At 36.6% G+C, this 21,775-nt stretch overlaps 2 protein-coding genes across 2 annotated transcripts; both read left to right on the forward strand.

The window, feature by feature from the left end:
* The first annotated feature begins 148 nt into the window (after positions 1–148).
* ano6 (anoctamin 6) lies at positions 149–14,201 on the forward strand. The gene is made up of 20 exons (XM_033988998.2): positions 149–420; positions 2,486–2,556; positions 3,075–3,203; positions 4,253–4,318; positions 5,199–5,486; positions 5,814–5,927; positions 6,012–6,127; positions 6,485–6,619; positions 7,015–7,120; positions 8,161–8,221; positions 8,804–8,949; positions 9,374–9,451; positions 9,524–9,752; positions 10,305–10,474; positions 10,769–10,866; positions 10,974–11,110; positions 11,647–11,852; positions 12,488–12,684; positions 13,152–13,257; positions 13,349–14,201. Exons 1-20 carry the CDS (start codon positions 336–338, stop codon positions 13,562–13,564), a joined length of 2,754 nt encoding a protein of 917 aa, XP_033844889.1. The 5' UTR covers positions 149–335; the 3' UTR covers positions 13,565–14,201.
* A 311-nt stretch (positions 14,202–14,512) lies between these two features.
* Positions 14,513–19,994, forward strand: pwp1 (PWP1 homolog, endonuclein). Its single transcript, XM_033989001.2, has 15 exons — positions 14,513–14,704; positions 14,839–14,897; positions 14,968–15,137; positions 15,984–16,069; positions 16,446–16,542; positions 16,621–16,731; positions 16,967–17,097; positions 17,228–17,298; positions 17,392–17,488; positions 17,560–17,621; positions 18,097–18,208; positions 18,306–18,396; positions 18,470–18,591; positions 18,667–18,772; positions 18,837–19,994. Exons 1-15 carry the CDS (start codon positions 14,639–14,641, stop codon positions 18,929–18,931), a joined length of 1,476 nt encoding a protein of 491 aa, XP_033844892.1. The 5' UTR covers positions 14,513–14,638; the 3' UTR covers positions 18,932–19,994.
* Positions 19,995–21,775: the final 1,781 nt, after the last annotated feature.

The following is a 21,775-nucleotide window of genomic DNA, read 5'->3' on the forward strand; positions in this document are numbered from 1 at the left end:
TATTCTGTGCGCACCTTCACATCTGGCTATCTAGACAGACTAGTGAAAGTTATTACTATAGTTACAATATGACAGTATTTTTAGTGCGCGTGTTATGCTTTGCTTTGTCTGCGCTACAGTAACATACCCTGACTCCCCTCCCTCTCTGTTTTGGACCCCACCCGCCGAGTTTCCATTCTCTCAAGTCTCAACTTGACCAAAACTCTGTCACAAGATGGATGTTGAGAAATGAAGAAAACGATGAACAAGGAATTTTGTTTATGGCAGCTTTAAAATAACCCGGAGTGTTACAGGCGAGTTGAGATTTACGTGACCTGAATAAAGGTTTGGAAACTATGAACGGGAACGACGTGCTTGAGATGGACTCCGTGTCTGATACCGAGGGGGAGACGGTGATTGGCATGATAGACGAAGAAATTGGTAAGAAAACTACTTTGTAACTTTTCACACGGACGTTGGGGAGCTATTGTTGAGTTGTTGGGTATTTCCAGATCTCCTGTTTGTTTTTCCTGAAGCTGTTCTTTAGACGTCTGAGAATAGCCATGCGCTTTTAACACTGAAGCTGCCTCTGATCTTAAAACATCCTTGCAACTGCTTGTCTAAACTAAAGCCTGCAGTCTTTAATAACTCAAGTCATTCCCAAACTTAATTGTAATAGACCTATACCAACCTGTTTGCATCTTTATCTCTGCAGTTCTATGAATCTTATCTAGCATCAGGGCGATGTTTAATAATAATATGTTTCAGCTGATTCACTATGAATATATATTACAGATGCAAAACCTGCAAAGGAATTCCAAGGCAAAATAGTCTTATAAGTAAAGTAAACTATTGACAAGTGGGCGTTTCTAAGGTTTTCATTCAATAGGGATGAATGTGCATTGCATTGACTTACAGTATATCTTTCTGAATAAACTAATTAACCTGAAAAATATATGTATAGTTTTGAATAGTAACCAGTATATTTGCTGATTTTATCACTTTATTCATTCCTTGAATCTGGCATGTCTTACATTCCAGACAGCTGACTTGACTAACAGGAAGGTGGTGAACACAGTAAAACTCCTTTTTTTCTTTGAAGCAGATGTTGAACATTTGAGTCCATAAAATGCACAGCTGTCATTTCCCACTCTGGGTACTGTGAAGAGTCCTTACAATGGGACACTGTGTAGACTTCATTCATAATGGCTTTATAGAGCATAGTAACAGTTGCACAAAACTGGCAACTGGCAAAGTTGGCAACTGGTACTACAACTACAAAAAACAAAATTGAGTGTGCTGTTTAACCGGACATGCATAAAACCTGTACTGTGGAAAGACTTTGAAAAGATAATATTAGCTTCAATTTAATAGAATGTATCTATTACTGTATTTTGAAGATGTTGAAACAAAGTAGATGTCTCACTTTGGGACACTGGCACGCTGATTATTAAAAATGCTTTCCTAAAGAGGAAGTGACACTTTGTTCTGTGGGCATCTTGGTTTTGGTTTCTGACATACTTTTCAAATGCATCATCTCTCTTGTATGATGTCTCACATGGTTTTATAACTCAGACGCCATTTTGATTTGTTTTACTGTAAAAAATAAACACACACGTGCATCTTTCAGTCTTGCAAACACTCCCAAAATACAGGATGCTGTAAACTAATCATTGTGAATAGCTTGAGGAGAATTTGTTTTTTAGCTTTCAAGAGTAACAAGCTTTGCAAAGTGACCAAAGTAGATGGCAGGGGAGAATATACAGTTCACATATAGTTCTAATCATTGTAATAACAGTATAATCAGACAATCTTTTAGCAATCTTTCAGAAATGTGTGCTTTTTTTTTTTTAGACCAATATTTTATAATAATTATTTTTTTAATACAGATTAATATTTTTTGAACAATATTAATTTAACAATTAATATTGTAAAAAAAAACAACATATTTTTGTTGTAATATAGACCGTTATAGAGATTAGTCATTAATAGATATAGATATACTTTTTAGATATCTCAACAAAAAGTATAATGCAATCAAAAGGGGAAATTTACTTTTGTCCCCCAGGGAGTATGACATCATCACATTCTTGAATCTGAAAACCACCAATAAAAATGGTAAGAATGTGGTTTCCTTTGGTGTTACTAGGACCATTGTTTTGAATACAACATATGTTTTCACTTAGTGCCCTGTCTTTTACTTTAATGCAGGAAATGGACGCGGATTCCCATATTTGATGTTGCACTGTCTGCTACAGTAATGAATCAAGGCAAAGCACACACAAAAACTGGCCCTACCACCGCCACACATTTAGCTTAACGATGTACTTGGAGGATTGTGGTCAGAAGAGATTGCCTCTCTTGCACAAAGCATTTGTCACCAAAGTCCCTGGTATAGCCTCATAGTGCAAACATTTAGGACTATAATATTAGACTTTAGGACTATAATATGTATAATTATTGTATTCTGAAACAAATAATTAATTCATGCACCTATTTTTCTCAGTTTACCCAGAGGAGTTTTTGCCGACCTATCACAGTATTAGAGAAGGAGCCACAATAGCCAAAGTAATAGAGGTGAGTGAATATTATGAGTGTTGATGAATCTCAACCCTGACACTTGATCATCAATCTGCCCAGTAACTGGACACAGAGTTAAATATTTCTGAAAATTGTTGTTAAAGGATGTTAAATGTAATAATAAAGTAATCTTTGTTTATAGTTTTTTTTTAATTCTTTTCTTTACTGAATATAGTATAGGTCAATGGATTTTTCCCATTGTGAATTACCAGCCTAAATATGTTTATCAGCTTCATTGAGAATTTTTGTTATATTATTATTACCACTTACTAGACAATACCACCAGTTATAATACCAGTTATATTGCCAGTGTTTACCATACACAGAGTCAAGACAGTCCGGATAATTGAGGCTAGGTGCTACAATGTTAGCCCCTCCCTCTTGTGTTGGGTCCAGACAAGGTTACCTTATTTCCGACAGTAGGATTTAGTCTCAAAATGTATGGGACTATGGAAGAGGAAGTGTATGAGTTTCAACAGGTAGATTTACCAGCCGCTCATTGTTTTTGCTCAAAGGTTGAGTTTAATGGCAAAAAAGACACACTTTTCTTCAACGATGGCATCCGGAGGATTGACTTCATCCTGGTGTATGAAGACGAGGACAAGAAAGAGTTTGAGAAGAAGCACATCTTTGCAAGACGCAAGGTACCAACATTCTCTCCCAGCTGTTGCGCACTACAAGATACTGTTAATTCCCAGACCTCTTTGCTCATGTGTAGTTATATTTGAATAATGTCTTTAATAAATTGTTCTAAACATTTTAATCCAACTTTAAGTAATCTTAGGTATTCATATTTTTAGATTTAATTTTATCTTTATTTTTCCATAAGAACAGGTTATATTGGAAGGCACTTATACTTATCGTTTTGTTTGTTTACTGTATTTGTCAGTGTATTTGATGACTCATATTTGATTCACTGCAACCAATTTTAAAATTGTCAATGTCTGAAATGGTGACTTGGTTTATAGATGAATTGTTGGTAACAAATGAGTTATTAATTTTAGTTCAGAATGGCTTCAGTTTTCCAGACTAGCCTGTGGTTGGTATTTCAACAGCTGTAATACTATTTTTAACCTAAACTTGCTTCACTGTGTGGTTGGTTGTTGCCCTCATTGTCAGACACTATATATTTAAAATGTACACAGTCTGAATAATACATGTAGTATATTCATTTATCTTCAGAGAGCACCTTTGGCTTGAACACAGGCTTTACCCTGTTTATCTTTAATATTTACTTTGCATAATTTATCAATGACCATATCACAATATAATCTGTGTAATCCATGTTAAACACTGGATGAGGAGAGTGCTGGTCTGTAACAGGCACACCCTCAGTAGCTCACACAGAAGTGGAAAAAGTTCCTTATAGTTTATTATGAGGACTAGCTCCGGGTGGAGTTGAGGTTAATAGGAAGTACTTTAGTTTAATTGTCAACAGTAAATATTATTTGGGCTTGACATTCAGAATGACAAATTAGACCAATGAAAGGAGATTTCAGTTTAGCTGCTAGCACATTTATTTCCACAAGCCACAATATTTTTTATGAGTGTAAAACATGATGGGTCTTAGTTTCAACTGTTTCGATTAACATTACAGTACTCTATTACTTTTAATTTATTAACTAATCACATTAAATTAGGTCAGGATTAATTCAGAATGATAGTGAAAACCTATTTTTCCTCTTGTGTTTAGAGACGGAGAGAGTATTTTGAAGCCAGCCTGATGAAGATGGGGATGGAGCTGGAGGCCACACGATCTGTGAGTGAACTATATCCTCTGCTGTGGTTTCAGATTTACGGCTCTGTGATTATCATTATTATTATTACTGAAAAATAACAGTAACAGTATTGCTTTGAAATATATATATTTATATATATATATATATTGTCGTAACCAGCGTGGCGTAAGGACCAAGGATGCAGACTCGCGAAGGTTTAACAATGTCTTTATTCACAAAATCGTGACAACAAAGGTAATGGTTCAAAGTATAGTCCGTAATCTTTAACAAAGCAAGAATCAAAAACCATAGAAGCTGGGGAGCGTTGGTGCGGAATCGTGGACGTGGAGGGACAGAGGTGCACGGTGAGCAAGACGAGACAGGACCATACCAGGGCTGAGGTGCAGGAGCAGGGGAGGTCCGGAGCTGGTTCCCGGTGGATTCCTGGAGGAGAGTAACAAGGTTCCGATAAGCATGAGCAGATAGCGATCAGAAGCAGTGTAAAGCCAAGAGCATATTCACGTGAGTACGTGGACGTTCCGGCGCCGAGTGACTCGTCCAGACCCCTCTTATCCGCGGCAGGTGGTGTTGATTGCGTTGATGGAAGGCAGGTGCGCGCGGGAGGAGTCAGGATTCCACCCAGCTCCGGAGACAGACAGGTGAGGGAGGGGGGAGACGAGGGTGCAGGGAGAGCAGAACAGGGATCATGACATATATATATATATATATATATATATATATATATATATATATATATATATATATATATATATATATATATATATATATATAATATTTTATTATTATTTTTTATTAAAGTTGATTTTATTCCAAAAATCGGAGTTACAGGATTATTTTTTGTTGTGTGGCTTTGATTAAACTACATTCACCTCCATTGAATGCTTTGTTTGTGTTTTGAAGGTTGTGGATGAGAAGCTGATGTTCCTTAAAATCCACATGCCCTGGGATGTCCTGTGCACGTACGCAGAGGTCCTTCACATTAAAGTTCCCATCCAACCCAATGACCTGTCCTGCCGTCCGTCTCTATGGAACTATGTCTCCTGGGTCACTAAACCATTTTACCCAAACGAAGACCTCATCCGCAAAGAGGCCGAGTACTTTACCGCTCCTTTTGAGAAGGACCGCTTGGAGTACTTCTATATTAAAGACAAAGACTTGTTTTTCACACCATCCATGAGGAGTAGGATGGTAAAAGTCTAAGTTATTCCCTTTGTGGCTTTATATAGTTTTTCTTAACATCTATATATTGATCAAATTTCAAAGGTGCACTGTGTAATGTTACTGCTCTGCCTGGGAATTTGCACAGTTATCTACTATATTCCATTTATTCATTTACAGGTGTGTATATATTGCAAAAATGTTTAAATGTCTAAAAAAACATGTGAGCTGGGCTACCTCTCCACAAGTATGACCTGTAACTTTGTCTAGTGGCTTCAAGACAAAACAACAGCATTTCCATGGAGACAGCCAGGTGACAGACCCTCCATCAGAGAAGTTAAATGTGTTTTTTCATAGGCCTACTACATTCTGTGCCGGGCGCCCTATGAAATACGAGGGAACATTAAGAAGTTTGGCATCACTAAACTCTTGGACGGTGGTGTGTACAAAGCTGCTTACCCATTACATGATGTAAGTGACATGTTTTTCTATGTTACAGAAAGTAAAAAAAAAAAAACAGCCCATTTGTATTTCATTCTTTTGTATGTTTTTTAGTCCAGGTTTAACGTAAAGTCCACTGAAGAAGATTGTCCGAATGAGAGGTATCTTCTGTTTCAAGAATGGGCCCATCCCAAAAGCTTCTACAAGATGCAGCCACTAGACTTAATAAGGTACCAAGTCATTTAAGTCATGTATGGTCTGTAGCTTTGCTTTGTCCAGTACTTGCTACAACTATTTGGATTCAATAAGGTTGACTAGGCTAAGTTAAAATTGACTGGGCAACCCCCACAAGTCAGTAGTAGGAGGTAATAACCCTGCATTCATTTGGCATTGTTTTATTTGATAGCACCAGATGCTAGCTTAAAAGCTAATTTCCATGTTGGAAGGACAGTGCATTGTGAAATGGCATTATGTTTATTTATATCAAAATTATTTGGAAGCTATTGTGATTTCAAGGATATGTGTTTTAAAATCATCAAACACAGGAAGCACCTGTACGAAATGAGAAAGTCTGTTTTGTTCCATAGGAAATATTATGGAGAGAAGATTGGCATTTATTTTGCCTGGTTGGGCTTCTACACGATAATGCTCACTGTGGCTGCTGTGGTGGGACTGGGCTGTTTCATCTACGGATACAAGACACAAGAAACCAGCACATGGAGGTTCACGCTGAAATAAAACAGATTACTATTATAAGTTTAAAGGTGCACTGTGTAACTTTTCCACCTGCTTGTGTCCATGGAGATGTTATTGCTTTATTTGGAAGGTTCTATAGTGTGGCTTTATTAAACGTATCTATCTCCATGTAGACAATGAGGTTAGATCTGTGGAGAGGTGTCACTGCTCACAGTATGAATGCATGTTTTTGAAGGTATGTAGCTACCAATAGAAAGACCTGTAATTGAATAAATGCAACATAGGCAAGCAATGCCACGTGTGGCACATTGTAGGTAAAGGAAAAATCATCTCCATGGAGAGAAGTAGATGAAGGAGCTCCACCAGAAACTTTACATTGTGCACTTAATTCTTACCAAATGTTCAAATTTTTGTCCTGCAGTAAAGAGGTGTGTGACCCTGATATCGGAGGGCAGATTGTGATGTGTCCACAATGCGACAAACACTGCAAATACTGGAGGTTGAATAGCACATGCGAAGCCTCGAAGGTAAGCTGAAAATGTAAACAGTTACAGTGTTTGGCTTACATGAGCAATCAAATCCAGGGCTCCAGACTGCGACCAAATGCTTGCATTTTGCCCATTTTTGGCATCTGTGCTAGTATCAGATTTTTTTTATGTTTATGTGAGGTGCAAAATTAAAGTTAAATAATTTTCTCAGTCAGAACTACTTACTATTTGCATTAAATATATACATTTTATAAGACGAGTCGCACCCATTCTCACCGCACTCTCTCCTCTCCCCTCATCTCGGCTCTGCCTCTCTTCTGTTGTCACAGGAGTGGCAGACACAGATGAGCAGAGGCTGAGCTCAGGCCACTCAGGCTTTTTTGTTCCTTTTTGTTCTAATAAAAAGACACGCAATACCGCGACATTGCTCTCTTCCATGCGCTTCCTCCTTGACTTTTATCTTACAATGTGCTCAGAGTAGCTTTATTAAAACAAATACATACAGTAACTTTTGTAAACTCACTCCACGCTGTATCCTTGCAGAGGACATTAGCCTCTGGTTTCAGTGAAAAAAGTGAAACTAGAGACCTAAGTGTGAGGTTAGCATGAGGCACTGACTGCATATACACAGTCACCGGTTGACAGCTGTACTGCTTTTCACTATAATCTGCAGCAGAAAGAGTAGAGAATGCACTAATAGCTACTCAGTCTATATGTGAAACTACATATGAATAATAAGAGGGGGGCACTGAGGGGGGCACAAGACAATTCTTGTTCAAGTCTAAAACTTACATTTGCTCAATATACTTACTTCTTTCTTCCTAAATAAATATAAATAAATCTGTCTGCATTAAACATATATTAGTTGGTTACATTACAATTAAACATTGAAATAAAGCATATATATGAGGTCTATAATACTAACTAGGAAAAAATTATATCAACTTATAGCATGCACCTGTACATGTTCTGATTGTGCTCCTGAAAGAATTCAGTTAGGAGCTACAGTGCTTCTGGAAAAAATGTTAGTCTGGAGCCCTGAAATTACTATTAACTTCTATTCTTATCTCTTTTTCTAGAAACTTTGTATATTTGACAATTTTGGAACACTAGTTTTTGCTGTTTTCATGTCAGTATGGGGTAAGTTTTTTGTAACCTAGCAAATTATCCTTATATAATTTCATCAAATACATTGTTGATTGCAAGCACTTTAAGGCTTTTTGAGGGGAATATGTCCAATCAGAGTTCTCATTTTAAAATATCAAAAAATTTACATTTTTCATTTATGTTTAATTAAGCCACAGTTCACCTCAGTAAATTCACTTACACATACTATAAATCAATTATTTACTGTATTTGTAGTGGTTATGTGATAATGTCACATTTACAACACTGTGTGATCAAAGTTCTTTCCAGTAGAAGAAGAATACATTGATAAATTATATAGATTAGATATAGATTATAGATATTGATTGACAAATATATAATATACAAAATTACAAGAATTACAAAAAAATTTAACAATTATACAATAAGAAACATCAACCAAAATGTCATCACATTACGAGTAAGTTTGAGCCTGGAATTTGAATGTCGGTATAACATGTTTTGAACATGCCCTAGTTTCTCTAATGCAGATTGTATATATCCATTTCCTTTTTGACATATTTTGTACATATTTAAAGTACGTTTTTCCTGCTCTTGTTTGTCTCCTTCCTGCAGTGACTCTGTTCCTGGAGTTCTGGAAGCGCTACCAGGCAGAACTCGAATACGAATGGGACACTGTGGAGTTTCTGGAGCAAGAAGAGCCGCCCCGCCCCGAATATGAGGCCAAGTGTATCTATGAACATAAAAACCCTGTCACTGGGGTAATCAACATTTAATACATATTGACGGATGTCTTGTGGTAGGAGCTGTCTTTGAGCAAAAAGTCAAGTTGCACAATGCATTAAAACATTAGTATAACATAAATGTGACATATACAGCCAGGTAAAAAAGCACTTCCACCTTATATTATTTTGTGGTCTGACCAATCCCTTAAGTTATGTGTTTCTACCCAATTTTTTTGGAATGTTGATTTAGATATTCCTTTTTTGGTAATATTGAATCTTATCTAACTTTTGCTTAACTTGATTACAGTCTCTGGCTATTGGAACAACCGCTACGGCCCCTTTGTGAAAATTATAACTCTATTCACATGATTTTAAGTTTTAAAAATGCAATCTTTCACGGCATCTTTCAGTGTCTTCCAAAACCTTTTATGATAAAAACAGATGTATTGTTTTTATTTAGGTAAAGGAAAAAGTGCCTTATTCAACATGTGGAAGATGCATGCGTCTATCAGTAGGAATAGGGACTGTGTTGTTCTGGGTAAGTTTTTACAACCACAATTTGCTGGTATTAAGCTCCAGTTTATTCATTAGTTTATGTCATAATTTTCAGATTATGTTGATTATTGCATCTGTTGTTGCGATCACCATCTATCGCCTGGCTGCTTTCTTTGCCTTCTCCACCACTCTTCGCACAGAAGACCTTAAAGAACTGGAGCCTCTGAAGGAGTATGTGACTCCCCAAATGGCCACTTCGGTCACTGCGTCACTCATCAATTTTGTGGTTATAATGATCCTAAACATGCTGTATGAGCGAGTGGCCATCTGGATCACAGACTTTGGTATGTCTTAAGTAAATGAAATATCCACACTCAACTTTGTTGTTTTTCACTACATAAAAGTATTCTTGTTTAGCGACTTTAACCTCCATATCTTTAGTGATGCATTCACTATCACTACTCTGTGATATCACTCCTCTGGTCAAGTGCCAAACGATTATCTGTCATAATTATATTAAGGGTATTGTTTTTTATTATTGACTTTCTCCTATGTTATCTGCTATATGTTAAATATAGTTGCAATATATATTCTTTATCTTAATATCTTTATTTTTAAATTATTTTTGTGCCATCTATTTGGTTATCCTCTCACCTTGAATAAAATAGCACCTACAACTTTTACTTTTATTACAGTTTTCCCAATGTGGCATTAATACATTCTTCTTATTTTAGTTCCTGTCTATAAATGGTGCTAATTAGCCTTAATCAGCAATGTCAAACACATTTTTTGTACTGCTTTAGTACTGTACTGAGCATGGTGTGGGCTTTAGCATGTATATGATGTATTTAAATCCAGTCTAAATAATACTTTTCTTTTCTATTGTTTTTATACAGAGCTTCCTCGCACCAGGACAGAATATGAGAACAGCCTGACTCTGAAGATGTTTCTTTTTCAGTTCGTCAACTATTACTCCTCCTGTTTTTACATTGCATTTGCCAAAGGGAAGGCTGTGGGCTATCCCGGACAGCCTGTGTATCTACTGGGAAAATACAGAAATGAAGAGGTAAATTCCATCTGTTTCAATATTTAGACATTACTTTACTTCTAGGAAAGCAATAACCTCTCCATGCAAAGAAGCAACTGGCAGACTGTCCACCAGAAAAGCTACATAGTACACCTTTAAGATATTATGATATATATCTCCCTATGGGGTCTTGTTATGTCTAATACCTCTACAGTCATGTTCTGCAACCCATACAGTTATTTCAATAGTTTAGTAGATTAATTTAGTAAATCATGAAAGTGTAATAAGACATTCCATAATTGTTCAGTTTTGTAACATTGTGTTATTTTACAGTGTGATCCTGGTGGTTGCCTCATAGAACTGACCACTCAGCTGTCTATCATCATGGGAGGTAAAGCTATCTGGAATAACATCCAGGAGGTCTTGTTGCCGTAAGCATTAGACATTTTTTTTCTCTTTCTGACAATTTGATTTACTGTAACTTTAAATGTCTACAATGTAAATTTCTACATAATATAATTTTCTCATTTCTCTGCAGATGGCTGAAAAACCTGTATGCTCGTCACTGCAGTGGTCAGAGTATAGCCTCAGATAAAGGGTGTCCTCGATGGGAGCAGGACTACCACCTCCAGTCTATTTCCAAAATAGGACTTTTTTATGAGTACCTTGAGATGGGTAAGACAGTTTGTTTTTTGGTTTTTTTTATGCATATTTAATACTTATTTATGTCATTTTAAAAGTACATTATGTAAATTTTCTGGTGGAGTGTCTGCCACCTGCTTGTCTCCATGGAGATGTTATTGCTTTGACTGGAATGTTCCACAACATGACATTAAGGTCATATAGTTTCACTCACAGTTTTCAGGTATGTTTGACCTTAATCAAATAAATGCTACATAGATCAGTTAAATCTCATACTGTGGAATATTCCAGGCAAAACAATATTATCATGAGAGTTGCTGTGGATCCTTAAGATACGCTCTGAGACAAAAGTTGTAGTTGAAGTAAAAATAGGCATTTCTCTACTCTTGTTTTCTGATCTCGACATCTTTCATCTACTACGATTCACTCTGTAAATTATTTATTTTATTTATTTAACCTTTAACTTACCAAGAAGTCCCTTGAAAAAAAACTTTTCAAGGGATCTGGACTGACTTCTTTAATGTACTATGAAATGGAAGTTATCTTACATTTTATGATGTCTTTAACAGTGATCCAGTTTGGCTTTGTGACCCTGTTTGTGGCATCATTCCCTCTGGCTCCAGCCCTGGCTCTTGTCAATAACCTGTTTGAGATCCGAGTGGATGCCTGGAAAATCACCACTCAGTTTCGCCGCATGGTCCCAGAGAAAGCCAGTACCATTGGAGCCTGGCAGCCCATTCTCCAGGGAATCGCAATTCTCGCTGTGGCCACAAATGTGAGTTATGTAGGATTATTAATCAGCTGTAGAGTAGCATTATGATTATTTCAAAATAAAGTACCAATTATCAACTTACACTTCAAATTATGAGCTTTAATGGAACTAAACGGCTCATCTAGAAGTACAACAAGTCTAACACGTAATACTTTGGCAAGTATTGCAATATCAATTCGATACCATTACCATTTAACTTTGTGCCATTATCTTTGTTCCATCCCAGCTCTTTGAGTTGATCTAAAAATACATTTAATGTTTACATAAAAGAAAATGTATTTATTTCAGAAATTGACAAAAAATTTGAGAATTTTTCAGTATATCAGTATTTTTCAAATTTTTTTTGCAAAACTGGGCCAAATAAGATTAAACTGCGATTAATTATCAATCTACAATTTAACCAAGACTGAGACTACCACTAAAGGAATGTACTACGCAATGCTGATTTGCAGATAGAATAGGGAATTGTTCCTTAACCTGGTGTCCAGCTAAAACAGACGTAAAAGAATAAAAAATAAGTAAAACCCTGTATGAGAGAAGTGGCTCCCTCCTCAGTAATAGAACCTCTTCAGACACCATTAGACGGATGAAAGAAAATTGAATTCCAGTGTCCTAATCTAATTTTGTTTTTTCCCCAGGCCATGATCATTGCCTTCACTTCGGACATGATTCCTCGTCTGGTGTACTACTGGTCCTTCTCTGTGTATCCTTATGGACAAAAGTACAGTCACACTATGGAAGGGTACATCAACAGCTCCTTGTCCATTTTCAACATCAGTGACTTCCCCGAACAAAGCCGCCCTCTTAGCCCTACCTACAACATCACCACATGCAGGTAAACCTCATCTGTTTAAAGCATAATTAAATGTTATTGGCATCGAGGAGGAAGGTAGAGGACTAGGAATTCTGTATCGTAGTTATATAGAAGTGAAAAGTAGTTACTAGCATTAACTTAATATTACTTATTACTTCTTTATTTCTGAAATTAAAAATACAAATATTACAATTGTATATGAAAATGTTGCTTTAGTTATTAAATGCACAAAAAATAATAGTCTTTGAAACCTACATACTGTGGGCATGTCATTTTGATTAAGCAAAAATTTGCCAAAAACTGTACTCAGTAGGATGATACTATCCAAGAAATAATAACATATTATAATGTAACTGTTTTTGGAAGTACATTTTATAAAAGCAGATGTAGCTATCACTATACCTGACTTGTTGTTAATATTCTATAAATGTTAACTTATGTTCTTCTTATATATAATTGACTCCAATAAATGACTTCTTCTCTTTTAGGTATCGAGATTTTCGGTATCCCCCAGGACACACCCGCGAGTATGAGTTCACTGTTTACTATTGGCACGTGGTAGCTGCCAAAATGGCTTTTATAATTGTTGTAGAGGTACGAATTTAAATTATTAAATTAAAAAGCAACACCATGAATATAAATGATAATGTAACTAAAATCTGTAATATTTTGTTTTTTCCCTCAGCATATTGTTTACTTCACTAAGTTTGTCCTGTCCTATTTGATCCCTGATGTCCCTTACGCTGTCAAAGAACAAATTAAACGAGAGAAATACTTGACACAGGTTATTCTCCACGAGACCAACCTCAAACTTGTGACCAAACGTTTAAAATCTCCAGAGGATGAAATAACGGAAGGAACAATTGATCATCTGTCAGCCGAGGAGGGGGATTTTGACTGAGAAAACTTGTAAAAGCCTGTTACAGTGGATAATACAATACAAAGAAATGCAAGTATAAAATATAGAGAGATTCTGTGCACATTTTTTAAAATGCGAAATGTGTAGAATTTTGGCACTTTATTTTTCATAACAGAACAAAATCTGTCAAGTTCAAGATTTGTGTATGTCTGGAGAGCTTTTTGAGTAATAGTACATTGCCAAAACTGTGATACTGGCTCCTGCCCTGCACCTCACTTTGGAACATTATTGCAACCTAGTGTGAGTCAATGCAAGTAACCTCTTATAAACTATATTGCCATATAAACTGATCAAACTTACAAATTTAGGACTGAAATGACTGTTACACTTTATTTTGTTTCCACCATTTTCTATACTTAACAAGGTAATTTTTCATCATATCGTGTATGGGCATACTGTGTTCTTCTGAGCATCTTCAAACTTAATCGACCACTGTACAGTATAATGACCACTTGTTTGTGTAAAGTGTAAATTCTGAATGAAATTGTATCATTGACTGAGAATTTCAAAATGACATTTGTCTCTGTGCTATTATCATTTGTATTATGAATAATGGAGCCATAACCATAACTGTATTATGAAGATTACTGCCTTATTTTTTTTGCCCATTAAACACTTTTGTTTAAAAAAAAACAACACAAAACTAAATATTTTTAGGTGTTATTTTATTTATTTATTCATTTATTTTTAAATGCGACAGTAAAACACACAATACACACACACATACAGAATAGACGCCGTTTCTACTTACCAGTGACTGCAAAGAAAATAAAGAACCTATAATAATATATAATATTTTTAACTTACCAATGACTAGATAGATAGATAGATAGATAGATAGATAGAGGGTTTTTTTCATTATAAAGCTTTTTTTATACTTTAAAAAATATATATATATTATTATAAAGCTACATCGCTTATTGTAAAATTGATGACGTCATAGATCCGCGACAGTGGTACTACTCACGTGTCCGCTCTACTCTGCTGCATCAGCTGTGTGTTTATTTCTTCATTTTACTATATTTTGTTGCTTTTCTTATATAAATAGCATTCACCATGAGCTCACAGATCACTTGTGTGGGGTGGGTTAAGAGAGGTGTTGCCAAAGAAACTCCGGACAAAGTAAGCAAGTTGTTAACGTTTGCCTCACATGTCAACAGCTTAATGTCTGTCTGTGGATTTGGGGTTTTATCAGTAAATTTTATGGTAGATTAAAAACTACATCTTGTAACTTATAGGCCTACTTCTGTTTTCAGGTTGAACTTAGTCAAGAGGAGCTTCAGCGCATTATTACTGAAGCAAAAGAGGAGCTGGGGTATTTTAAGGTCCAACTAAAATCTATTGTTTGTATTTTTTGTGTAATGATTGTTTCGTCTTTAAAATAGTGAACAAGCAGCTGAGGAGGACGATGAAGATGAGGGAATTACTGATGACCTTAACTCAAACAGTGCTAATACAGATGACACTGTTCAAAGTAATGAGAATGAAGGAGAAAAGGACGAAGAGGATGAGTTGGCAGAGTATGGGCTGGACCAATATGATGAAGAAGACACGGGTGAGAAGTTTTATAGTATACTATGTAAGAATTTAGCTGTGTTTCTCCAACTGTGGTACGCAAGCTCCTTCAGGTGGTACTTGGGCAGCTCCTTCAGTTTTTGTGAGTTTGCCTAATTAGAGTTCATTTCATCCATGTTTTTGTCCTTCTTTGGATAATTTTATGTTAAGAACTGCAGTGATCATGATGTAGTCCACTTTTAAACCTGGTTTAGCCCTAGATTATACCTGGAATAGTCCTGTAACTTGATTTAAATCTGGTGGTATTGGAAAAGCCAAATCTTTTCTTTGGTGGTACTTGGTGTGAAAAGTTTGAAAGCCACTGATCTAGAGCTGAATAAGAAACAATATATAGGGTTCTGACATGCATAAAATGTAAATATTAAGAATGGTAATGGCCACTGAACCTTTGACATTCTGTGACATGCAAACCAAGTACTCTAGTCAAGGCAAAAAAGTTGCTAAAAGAGGTTTAGTCCACTTGTAATGTATTGGAAAATAATTTAAGAGTGTAGGAAATTACCAAAATGTTGTAATGTTTTATCTTATACAGCTGTCCTTTTCTATCTAAAATTAAATATCACTTAATTTCTTGAAAGGCAAACTTAATTTTATTCACTTTACATGTCATGGTTTTATCTTTTTGGTTGGTAAATACAGTGACCAATAACCATTTTTATATTGTGAACAAGAGAAAAATACACATAACGTTCTGGTTCACTTCAAATTTCCCCTATAGTACAGTAGACAAGGTGCATATCAGCTTCAATGTGATAAGGATAAGGGTACTGTATTTCTCCTCCATTTTGTAATTTAATAATTTTCTTGTATCTTTTTTCGTATAAAGTCACAGCTAATCTCGGAGACAGTCTTGCTGGTCTCACAGTCTTCTCCTCCAATGAAGAGGATCCTTACATCACCATCAAAGATACTGTAAGAATCTGCACTGCTTTTTATTATTAAATCAACATATTATTACTGTCATTTGATACAACGTACTAAAATCTTGTAATGATCTGATATTGTGTGTTTACCTCAGAGTTGACACCTTTTGTTGTTCTTGTAACTGTTTATGTGTTGTTGTTATTGTACCTGCTTTTGTATTCGACACTTGGTTGCTATGAGGACAAGCTGGTTTGTTTTGAAGACTGGTTCTAGTGATTTGAGACAGCTGTTTTGCTCTTGTTTTGGCATGGGTTATGGCCTACAGTAGCCCTTGTGTTCAGAAAATAAATAACCAGAAGAAATTTGGCATGTGTCCCTACACCAGGACATTACATATCATTGTTTTCATGTTTCTTGTTTGTAGGATCAGTATGAGCGTGAAGACTTTCAGGTAAAACCCAGTGACAATCTAATTCTTGCCGGAAAAACAGAGAAGGATTGTTGTAATTTGGAGATCTATGGTAAAATATAGTTTAGCTTCTTATTTTTATACAGTTATTATTTAGTATGCCAAATGTGTTATCTTCATTTATTTACAGTGTACAACTCTGAGGAGGACTCTCTCTATGTGCATCATGATATCCTGTTGCCAGCCTATCCTCTTTGTGTTGAATGGCTGGACTTTGATCCAAGTCCCGGAGAAGGACCAGGTAATTTTATGATCTCCAATTTGTGAGATGTCATTTTCTGTATAATCAAAATATTTAGTTTTGCAAACAACAATGGGGCCACAACATTAATCACAGTTGAAACAAAAACACAATTTGATTGGTCACCGCAATGCCACATTTTATGTATAACCTGTTAGCCCTGTACTGTAGAACTCTTCAATCATTTGTCCCTATTGTTCAAATAATTTGCTTTAACTTCTTGTTTTGTTTGAAGGTAACTATGCTGCAGTGGGTAATATGACTCCTCAGATTGATGTGTGGGATCTAGATGTAGTGGACTGCTTAGAGCCAGCTTTTTCACTTGGAAGCAAAAAAGCTGCAAAGAAGAAGAAGAAAAACAAGAAGGTACACACAATCATGTCCCTTTGTATCCAAAGGAATTTATTGTTTATTTTAATTATTTACTTTAATTGTTTAATATTTATTTTAATTGTCACTAAATAGCTATCTACAACATTTTTATGTTTTGTACCAGGGGGCAGCAGCTCAGCCTGTTGAAGGACACACTGATGCCGTGTTAGATTTATCATGGAACAAACTTGTAAGGTTAGTTGTATGGGGAGAAAAAAATCTTTGAAATATATTTCCCATTGATGTATGTCTTACACTAACTTCTTACACTTACTTATTTTGGCATAGAAATGTTTTGGCCAGTGGTTCAGCAGACGATACAGTTATCTTGTGGGATCTAACACAGGGGAAACCAGCTACAACACTGCAAAAACACACTGATAAGGTAATTTATATAAGAAATTATGTTTTTATGGTTGAATATTTTTTATGTATACAAATTTCTTATAATCATAGGTTCAAACATTAGCTTTCCACCCATTTGAGGCACAGACATTGATATCAGGATCTTATGACAAGTGAGTATTTTGCATTTATGGTCATCCATGCATGTGGTAGCTTATGGTTTGACTGTAAATTAATGGATACTTGGATCTATTTTAATTGTTTGTTAACCTGCCTGGGGACTGCAAGTGGAAATTAGCTTTAGCTAAATATGGGGTTAAGCATCTTTTCTTTTTATGAGTTTATGTGCTTGCACATGGTTCCTGTTAAAATAAACCAACAAACTAAACTAAACTGTTGCACAAATGAATGAAGGTGATAAGTTTTCACTCACAAGTATTAAAACATGGCTCTATTAATAAAATACACATGCATACTTGTGCATGATATGGAAAATGTGTGGGCCCCTAAAATCCCTTTAATAAAAAAATGGTTCAACATGTGGGTTTTCTCTCATATGAATGCAATCAATTGCTATTAATTTCAGCCTACAGCTACAATATTGTAACAGTAACTATAATTAATTATTTTTGATGTGTATTTTTACAGGACAGCTATTCTTTATGACTGTCGTAGTCCCGATAACAGCTACAGGAGTTGGAGGTTTAGTGGTCAAGTCGAGCGGCTTGTCTGGAACCACTTTTCACCTTGTAATTTTCTGGTTGGTTTTATGTTTTGTTTTGTTTTTTTACTATTTATAAGTTTTAGTTATTTTGTTTTCTTATAATTATGTTATCGTGTCTGTGTGTATGTTTTAGGCCAGCACTGAAGACGGTTTTGTCTATTGCCTTGATGCACGTTCAGATAAACCTGTTTTCACTCTTAGGGCACATGATGAAGAAGTGTCAGGTCTGTGAAACTGAAAACTTTCTATCAAATGTAATGTAATTTCTATAGTCTAATCCTCTTGCTATTTTTGCAGGTTTGGACCTCAGTAGTCAGATAAAGGGATGTCTTGTCACTGCATCAGCTGATAAACATGTTAAAATATGGGACATTTTGGGAAACAAACCCAGTCTAGTGCACACAAGGGATATGAAGATGGTATGAGTTTCTGTATGGATTATATACCGTATATCTGTGTAATTATTAGCTGACTTTGTTGTTCTCTTTGGACAGGGCGTAATGTTCTGTTCGGCGTGCTGCCCTGATTTGCCCTTTGTCTACGCTTTTGGAGGACAGAGAGAAGGTTTAAGAGTTTGGGATATCGGTGACGTTGCTGCAGGTATGATAAGTTATTTTGTATTGAATGAAACTTGTATTTGAAATCTCTTTCTATCTGTTTACAGTGAAAGAGGTGTTTGGGAGTCGGGAGCGATTAGTAGTGAACACCGGAACTCAGGCAGCCAGCACTTCTGGTTCAGCAGAAATGGATCTCTCTTAAAAAAATATTTATTGATAACAATTTTATACACACAAGGTATCTAAATTTGGAAAAAATAAAAAGCTGACGCGCCACTTGTCCCTTTTTTATTGCGGCTTTGGGCTGCACTTGTCACCAAACAAGTCAAAACATTGCAAGTGCTGATGCACAAAATGCAAAAACATGGGTTTTCCAGGCGTCGCCATGGCAACACTGTGCAAAATACAAACTTGGCCCCCTGGACTTTTTTTGACGGGGACGACCTGAAGAATCACCGTGCCAAATTTTATGTTCGTCGTTGACGGTAATAAGTCGTTATAATACTTTGAAATCTACGAAAATTTTGAAATTTTCCCATTAGGATAACATGGGCGCTTTCGCGCATCGCCATGGCAACCCAGTGAAACAAATTGCATGGGTCCTATTGACTTTTTTCATCAGGATGACATGACGAGTCATGGTGCCAAATTTCACATTATTCCATGAAACTAATATTTTTCCCATTGAAGGGTATGACAAATAATAAAGCTTCTGAGTTGCATTACAAATACATATATCAAAATTATTGAATGCATATTGATTGAATAAAGTTTCTTAGGTGCATCACATCTACATATATATCTTTTGACACTGAAATCATAGAAGTTTTGAATATTGTCATGTAACCACTATTTGTATACTGAATTCATGTATCCTTTGAATATTGTACTCGTTTGAAGGTCATCTAATGGGCACCATGTTCATGCTAAAGTTTGAACAATATGTACTAACACCAAAACTATTCACTCAGTATAATATTCCAATATTAAAGGAGGCATTGTAAGATGTGAGTTATGGGGGGCAGCCAGTTCTTTGTAGAAACTCCTTTCACAGAGATAAGGCAGCAGGACGAGACCCAAGGCCGAAAAACAAACCGGTGCTGCCCGGAGAAGTGAACGAGGCTGGAAGGAGGAACCAAGACGTCAACCTACTCATCACAATATTTGCATATTCATGTTACATGTTACATTTTATCCTTTGGGGCCAGGGAAAAGCAGACAGACTGCCTGCTGCACAAACGAGGGATAGATCATTTTGACCCCGGGTACTGTATTAGATTGTAACTGTCAGGGGAATAAACTTTTGAGATTTGAACTAACCGAATCCAGTCGTCATTTTGATAAGAACACGCCTAACACCATGAATGGGAAAAATTGGGAGGATTCCCTTTAGGATAACATTGGCAGTTTGGTGCATCGCCATGGCAACACGGTGCATAAAACGACATAGGTCTGATTGACTGTTGTGTCAAATTTGGTAACATTTGGAAAAACTAAATTTTCGGCCGTCCATACAAATATATTAGATGTTCTGTAGGGGGCGCTGTCGCGCCAAATTTCTTTCTTTCACAAACATTAGAATTAGGCCGGAAAGTTTTACAACTGATTCGAATTTGAGCAAAATCGGACTTTGCATGCGCAAACGGGAGCAAATTTTGACTTTTGAAAATTGCAAAAATTCCGATGGAATTTTGCGGCTTCGCCGCACGGAAACCATAAAAGGGATCATCATAAATTGGATAACTTTTGATGCCCCACTTGTCTAGATGATGTACAGTGAATTTCAGCCCTGCAGATGAAGCGCCTTCAGAGGAGTTGACGAAAATGCGACGTCAGCGAAAATGCTGACTTTGCATTTTGGAATTTTCAATCCAAGATGGCCGACTTCCGGTGCGTCAGAGGGCGTGGCCATAATAATCTTTTTTTTTTTTTGGCATCGCTTGAAGAATGCGTGTACCGAATTTCGTGGCTCTACGCCAAAGTTGACGTCGGGACGTCTCCCATTGACGCAATGTATTTTGACTTTTGCAGGGGGCGCTGTCGTGCCATTTTTTTATGCCCAATGATGCACCACATAAAAAAATAAATTTTTCGGCAGACCTGAATTTTGGGCAAAATTTGGTGAGTTTTTGAATATAGCAAAAACAATATATCCGATAACATTAGAATGACATATTATACGTTTTTTGAAAGCTCTCGACTTTCCCCACGTCACCGTGGGGTCAATGGCGAATGACGAGCGCTAACGCGCTCGTCATTCGCCATGGCGTCGGGGTCCGCCATTGACCTCCCATTGACTTCCATTCATTTTAGCAGTAACAAGTATGGCCCATGCCTACTGCATGGGGGCTTGGATAGGGCTCGATGCCAGGAGTGTGTTTGGGGACATGAGCGCTTCGCGCTGCGTCAGCGTCAACATTGAGTCAATGGGCAAAGCCCATTGACTGCAAGCAGTGATAAAGGCCCTCGCCACCCCTTGCGACCGCGGGGTACACGCCACCGCGGAGATCCTGCCTTTCGTTCCCGCTTACATCGCCCCTCCCGCCAAAATCAGCGTCTCAGTAATACTACGCCATTCATTCCAATGAGACCATTTATGACATTGTCACGCCTGAACGGTTGGAAATAGAGACATGTCTTCATTGGCTTTTTTGTTCAGTATGATGAGAGGAATATGTGTACCAAATTTCAATGGTCTATGACAAAGTAATTATTTTTCATCCCAGTTAACCAAAACCATGTATTTCAATTAGAAATGTCAGACGTTGCCATGGCAACGCCTTTGAAAATAGAGGTATGGTGTCATTGACTTTTTTGTTCAGTATAGGAATAGGGATGTCCATGTCAAATTTGAAATGTTTGTGACAAAGTAATTTTTTTGCGTATTTCAAAGGGGGCTGATAGGTTCACAATCTATATTACAGTTCAAAAGAGAAGAGAAGACAAGAGAGATTATTTTGTCTCAATATTGAGGAGAAAGAGCGGAGAGGCAAAAAACCCCAGTTACAAACCACCACCCTCTCTGGGGGCCCAGACCGTCTTTCAC

This window comes from Periophthalmus magnuspinnatus, chromosome 23 (assembly GCF_009829125.3).
Source record: "Periophthalmus magnuspinnatus isolate fPerMag1 chromosome 23, fPerMag1.2.pri, whole genome shotgun sequence".
In the NCBI taxonomy this organism is placed as follows: domain Eukaryota; kingdom Metazoa; phylum Chordata; class Actinopteri; order Gobiiformes; family Gobiidae; genus Periophthalmus; species Periophthalmus magnuspinnatus.